This window comes from Henckelia pumila, chromosome 3, assembly GCF_033568475.1.
Source record: "Henckelia pumila isolate YLH828 chromosome 3, ASM3356847v2, whole genome shotgun sequence".
NCBI classification, from domain to species: Eukaryota; Viridiplantae; Streptophyta; class Magnoliopsida; order Lamiales; family Gesneriaceae; genus Henckelia; species Henckelia pumila.
This window is the reverse complement of record NC_133122.1, coordinates 124,255,309-124,261,810: the sequence shown is the minus strand read 5'-3', so window position 1 is coordinate 124,261,810 and position 6,502 is coordinate 124,255,309. Positions and strand designations below refer to the sequence as shown.

General features: G+C 38.3%; 2 protein-coding genes across 2 annotated transcripts; one reads left to right on the top strand and one right to left on the bottom strand.

Moving 5' to 3' along the window:
* The first annotated feature begins 811 nt into the window (after positions 1-811).
* Positions 812-1,666, top strand: LOC140889426 (uncharacterized). Its single transcript, XM_073297141.1, has one exon. It carries the CDS (start codon positions 812-814, stop codon positions 1,664-1,666), a length of 855 nt encoding a protein of 284 aa, XP_073153242.1.
* A 1,600-nt stretch (positions 1,667-3,266) lies between these two features.
* LOC140893286 (uncharacterized) lies at positions 3,267-5,969 on the bottom strand. Its single transcript, XM_073302351.1, has 2 exons — positions 5,352-5,969; positions 3,267-3,719 (listed from the first exon to the last, which is right to left on the bottom strand). The coding sequence occupies exons 1-2, from the start codon at positions 5,649-5,651 to the stop codon at positions 3,561-3,563; spliced, it is 459 nt and encodes a 152-aa protein (XP_073158452.1). The 5' UTR covers positions 5,652-5,969; the 3' UTR covers positions 3,267-3,560.
* Between the last annotated feature and the right edge of the window lie 533 nt (positions 5,970-6,502).

Genomic DNA, 6,502 nt, shown 5'->3' with positions numbered 1-6,502 from the left:
CTTAAGCTCGGGCTCGGCTCGTTAAAATTTTCGAGCTCAAAATTAAGCTCGGGCTCGGCTCAATAAGCTTAACGAACGAGCCCGAACGAGCTTTTACACGAGCCGAGCTCCGAATAGCTCGCGAACAGTTCGATTCATTTACATCCATATTTTCATCGAAGGATTATTTTCTAACAAGTTGCACATGCTCTTGCATTCGGTCGAAGTGTAATATTGAATTTCATAAGGAATTTGAATTTTTTTTATACCTAAAGTTGTACATTTTGACTTATTGTCATGTTAATGAAACTTTAGTTTGGCTTAAAAAATCTACGCAGAATATCAGACATAATCCAATATAAAAAAATGAATGTGGCCAATCATGTGTATTATTACCTTCGTATGAATAAACAATAGCCATGCATTTTATTAAAATATTAATGTTGTCAGTGAGTATCATTTAAATAGAAAAAAGTTTTGTTAACGAGAAGGCCAATCTTGCTATATTTATAATAAAAATTAAGATTTTTGATATAATTTTTTTTAATAAGTTATCATATTCCTCTCATAAAAGATGTTTTCATTTGAATTATCGTGTGTTTTTGTTAAATAAAAAATTAGAGTACTTTTTTTTTTTTAAACAATGGTGTTGGGAAAGATGCTTGCGGTGTCCTTTTTTTTTTTATCTTGTCAAAATTTCTACAGCCCAATAAATACACATCAACAAATTTTGCCTTACTCCATTCACATTCCCCTTTCCCACCTCCATTAAAGCAGCAGCTCCTTCACCGCCCGCACCATGAAAGCTTGAATCACTGAAAGCTTGCTTCCAATGGGTTGCTGTGTAAGCACAGGCGCTTCCGAAATTTCGAAATCTGAGAGCAAAAAGAAGCGTTGCAGCAAATCTCCACCTCCCACCCATCCGCTCCAAGAAGAAGAGGCGGTGAAAGAAGTACTATCGGAAACCCCCACCGTACCCAGACGCCCGTCGCCTGCATTCCAAGGAAATGGACCAACCCAAACTCCATTCATCAAGGCTGCGCCATTGCTGATGCAAGGACTCTCCTCCAAGCCTCGCCCAGAAGAGAGGAATCCCCGAAACGGCGTCGTCCCCCAGAAGCCGTACGTGGTTTTCGGCGGCGAGGAAGCTTCCGAGGAGGTCTCCGAGATCTGCAGCACTGTGAGCGAGAGCGTCAGTGTTTCCACTTCCGTAGCGGAGAAGAAAGACAACTACGGCCGCGAAAACGACGTCGTGAGTGGGAGACGGAACAGGTCACCGGCGAGAGCCGGGAACCAGCCGTTTCCCGGAGAATGTAAGAGAGATAGGTCCGCCGGTAAATCGCCGTACCGGAGGTCGGAACCGTCGCCGGGCCGTGTCCGGACCGGACCTGGACCTGGAACCGGGTCTGGGAGGAGGAAGGACGGCGGTGACGAAATCCCGGTGAGAAGATCGAGATCTCCGATGATGCGTGCAGACCCTGGGTCAGTCAAACCTAGCCCGGGTCGGATCCAAGCAGCGAGGAAAACGGGTAAATCTCCGAGTCGGGTCCGTACAGGGTCGGGCGAGAAGGTCCGAAAGCTCGAAGAAGAGACGGAGGACAATCGGGACCACCAGTGGCCACCAATGACTAGCAATGAGCTACTGGAAAACCCACTCGTGTCCTTGGAATGTTTCATCTTTCTGTAAGAGCTGACGTAGGTTCTTTGATGTAATTGTTAACACGTTAAGGGATATTTTGGTCTTATCAAAGTAGACCGGAAAAAGTCTTCCCTCTCCCTTATTAGGTTGTGTTTTTGTATAAAAGTCAAAAGGTAAGTTTGGAGTTTGGAGGGAAATATATTCATGTTTAACCTTGTGATATTTTATTAGTAAGTGCACCTTGTCGATATGTCGATATCGAGATCTCAAGTTCGAGGATCGAGTCATAACACTCAACCTTTATAATATGAAAAGAAAAATCTATAAATTGGCAAAATTGTAAAGAAAAACAAAAAATGCTTGGACTATATTTAGAAAAAAAATCTTGAGATGAAATTTTTTTTTGGGCATGTGGCGGCAATTAATGAAATGATATTTAATTTAATTTAATTTAATAATGCACTTTGGGGCTGTGCTGAGGTAAATTATTCACAAGATTAGCTTGGTGCACCATACTCTTCGAGCTCGTTTGGATTTTGTAGAATCATTTTAAAATAAATGTTTTTAAAAGTTACAATTTTTGGTTTTCAAAAAAACTCTAATTTGATTTAAAAGTGCTTATTTAAACACTTTTTTAGTCAACCAAACACCTTGTTAACTGAAAAGCATTTAAAAAAATGTTTTTCTAGCCTGACTTTTGAAACTAAACTGGGTCTTTCTCATGTCACTGTCTGCGGATTGCACCCTCTTAATTGGATTCTTTGCCCCAAATTATGTTGGTAAACGGGGAATATCAAAAGATCTTGTTGATATTGACATGTAAAAATGGTTATGTCCATGCTTGACCCGGATCCCAGATCCTAAAAAACTTGGATATGTGACCAGGGCTTTGCTCGGTTCATGAGTTTCTGGGTCGGGTTAAAGATAGTATCCAGATTTCAGTTTAGATTGACTTGAACACGTTGGATACATGATTATCATGTAAAGTTAACAATACATACAATATTATCATTCTCCCTTCATTAATAGTGATGGATACAAAGGGTAGTCAGTAAAATAACCTTTGATCAAATAATTTTTTAAAACAATGAGTACACTGAGACTGAGTACCATAGTTTGACCAAAGTTGATCTCCAAATTTGCCCAACATTTTTAGGAACTAAACTTGTTAGCAGGGCCCAAAAAATTGAAAATGAGGTGGGGCTAAGCTCTATGAAATTCTCTACTTGGGGTTGAAACTTGAAATTGATCCTATTAGTTGGACTCAATGTTTAGGTCCAATACGCCTCATAAATTAAAGTCCCAAGGCAAAATAAATTCTCACAAAAAGTTAGCAAATTTTGGTCCGTTCGAGGCATTGGATTCTTCAAGAGTTAAGTGTGGGAATAATCTCAAGTTTAAAGCGTGCTGACATTTCCCAAGATTTGACTCCTTTTGTACATGGACTCCATTCACCTGTGGTCCTAACCTTCTTTATTTACACACAGCAGTTCTAGAAATTTTTCACCAGCGGTGGTTGGCCTCCACTAACAAATTACAAAACCGTGGATCGATCATAAAACGTTATTCCAAGGGTAGCATAGACTTTGTAGAAAGGCCTCGATGATGCCCCGAAAAGATTTATTTTCCACTTCACTCAAATATCAATCTCACCGTGTAACTTTATGACAAAGGCAACGGATCCAAGAAAATACAACAATGCATCTCACTAATAACGCTCGTCTCACCTTATAATATACCAGAGCATGTTTTTTCGTAGCCTAATAACATACATACAGGAGAGCAGAGCAAATATATGTATATATACACAGCATGCTCTATGTCTAAGATCCAAAAGACGTCACGTTTTTGCATCTCATCGACTAAATTTCCAAGCCCAATATCACAAGAGTGATTCATGGTTTAGTATAACATGCAGTCTTTCTGGCTATTGCTGATGACTTTAGGCCGAGTTGGGACGATTGTGTGAGTTGGTTAGTTGTTGATGCGATGGCCATGTGATCCGTTCGGGGGGACAAGGGATTGGGGCCGGATGGGCGATGTATTTAGGGACGGTGTCGCCAGGCATTAGTACCGATACTTCTTTGGCGTTGAGGGACATCTGGGAAAAAATGAATTCAAACGAGTCAGTGTCCAAGAAAATGCAAAATAAAACCATCTCCTTCTCAAGTTCACTTTCCTTTTCTTGAGCACAATATTAAGCATTTTGCTTCATGTAAGTTTCTAGATTTACTCTCCTGAAATGAATTTTGGCTCCCCCATGGGACACTAAAAACTACATCCGCTGCAATCAAGAATTCACGTTCTTGCTATTTAGACACCACTTGATTCGTGAGATTGAGATGATACAAATATATAATATGAGGCAAAAAATTGATATATATGAATATTATAACTATTTTTAACTCGACTTGTTTTCCTCCACACTTTTAAATATGAAGTTATAAAAGTCGTACAAGCACAGATAACTAATATTGTCTTAAAATCAACATTATTGGACCAATATTATATTATCCAAAACAATACTAAACAATCGAATACAGCCATAATTCACAGTATACAAGGAACCTAGCTTGTTGTGTGCATTATTAAAGATGGGAAAGCAGACAATAAACTAACAGGAAAACAAACTTTAGTTTTCAAGGTTGACATACTGTCCCAAACAAGTTGTTTAATTAGTCCGCTCTCAAGATTATACGTTTCAATGTACATAAATAAAAAGTGTTTTCCAATTTTGCTAAGACAAACATCATGTTGGAACATCCGAACAGGACTTCAAACTGAATCGAGTTCAAAATAGCTCATTTTTTTCAATATTCAAGCCGACTCGATAAAATCGAGCTCGAGCTCTAATAATATAAAAATCCGAGTGTATATATACATCACAACAAGGGGGGTGGGGAAGAGCTACAGGAAGAAGAAATGAATACTTTTAAGGCCTAAAGCTTCGTCTCTCATTAATGGGAGTAGGGACCAAGAAACCAGCTAACAAATTCTTGAATGGGCCATTTCTTAAATTAGTAATTATACACAGTAGCGTGCCAAAATCCCAGGAACATGCACATGCTGTTATTCTTAAACAATTCAAGACTTTATGGTGTAAAAAAACAACACAACCTAATCCACAAATCTCTTTTTATTCAAATATATTATTATTTATTCCCAATTTCCCGCATAATTTCTTACTTCCGGGGGAAAAAAAACATTATCCCCTGAATTTAAACTATTTATATTTCAGATTGAATGCTTCAGAACCAGTGACAAGCATCATACAATTTTGTTTTCTCACAAAGATTTATAAATGTTTGTCCCCTAATATAATAATTTTGACTTCATCCATTCAAGTAACTCTTCCTCCTCTTGCTTGTTAGACACAGAAGCATTAATGTAAATAAAGAAACGTTATTACAATTTTCTACCGAAATCAAGAAACTGGCGAAGATGACAGAACAATTCGGGCAAGTAGATGAATGTGTATGAATTTGGATAAAATCAAAAGAAATGGGGAAAAACAAAAAAAGAAATGATTGGGCCTTTTGTCAGAAAAGTAATCATCAAAAAACCAAAATTTTAATCCAAAGTGCCAAACAGTGAAGTGAGCGAACCAACCAATAAAGGGCAAAAACAAGAGCAACAAAAGAGAAGAAAAAAGGAGACGAAAAGTCAAGAAAACCATATATTTATGTAATAAAACCCACGTAAATTATTATAACAAATCCAAGAGAATGCTTACTTTAGGAGATGGGTAACCAAGCTTCGCATTGAAGCCACCAGCACGATTCTGAGCCTCAATGTCGGACTGCAACCGGCGGCCACCGCCCGCCGTCACTCCAAGCGACGTAGTCCTGAGAAACTTCTCGAATATAGCCATGACAAGAAACATGGAAATGAGAATAGCAGTGGCCACAAACCCAAACGAAACAGCGTTTACAGAGTTGTCAAAGTGAGTCCAATCATCATCTTTCTGCACGTACGGCGGCGCACCACTCGGCGCCGGCGGCCAGCCTCCCCACCCATCTTCCTTACCACCCATTGCAGAAACCCACCTCAAGATTCAAACTTTCAGCAGTATTTAAGCTCCACACGCACACAAAAGGTGGCTTCTGATGTTTTCAGAGACAGGGAAATGCTTTTTCCAGGAGATTTCTTCACGGCATTGCTAGCAAAATGAAGAACAGTTGTATGAAAACTAGATGTGGTGCAATAATTCTACGGACATAAGATCCTTTAATGGGTAGATATGAGACCTTTTTTGGGATTTGGATTGAAGAAATAAGTGTGTGAAGAAAGTGTTTGAGAGAAGACCTCGGCTGTTTTCGACAGTTGAAAGGAACTTCTCTGCTGTGCTCTGTTTCCCGTGCTTTATTATGTATTTGAGTGTGTGGATGATTTTGGATTCACTTTCCTATTTTCGTCTCTTAATTAAGATGACTCTTAATTTTGACTTTTTGTTAGGCTTGGCCATAATTTTATATCTAATTTTAAAATCATAACGAAAGTACCATTGGTCACAAATGATTCAATAATATCATCGAAATGAATTTAAAAATGTCTCAATATATCCAAATTGGTGGAATTAGCAATCACTTGGTCGATGTTCAGTATTTGATTAATTTCTCGTACCAACATTTTTTTGGATCATTCTATCACAATGTTGTTTACCTAACTAGCGTGATTTGTATGTTATTGCTTTGATCCGAGTTTAATTAGAGCGCATCAATATACAACGACTGCGGACTCTCAAATAATATTATTTCTCAAATAATAATAATAATAACCAATGACAACTAATTACAACCACCTTGGATCAGGTACACACAAACTCTAGAACCTAATGTATTTCTTCTAATATAATTGTACAACTTATAATTGTTGATGAATCCA

What these genes read in the sequence shown, in the direction of transcription:
- LOC140893286 (XM_073302351.1), bottom strand. Translation starts at nt 5,651, where the DNA reads ATGGGTGGTAAGGAAGATGGGTGGGGAGGCTGGCCGCCGGCGCCGAGT. An exon ending in TTGGTTACCCATCTCCTAAA is followed by an intron (nt 3,720 to 5,351) that starts GTAAGCATTCTC and finishes ATTTTTTCCCAG; the next exon opens with ATGTCCCTCAACGCCAAAGA.
- LOC140889426 (XM_073297141.1), top strand. Translation starts at nt 812, where the DNA reads ATGGGTTGCTGTGTAAGCACAGGCGCTTCCGAAATTTCGAAATCTGAG.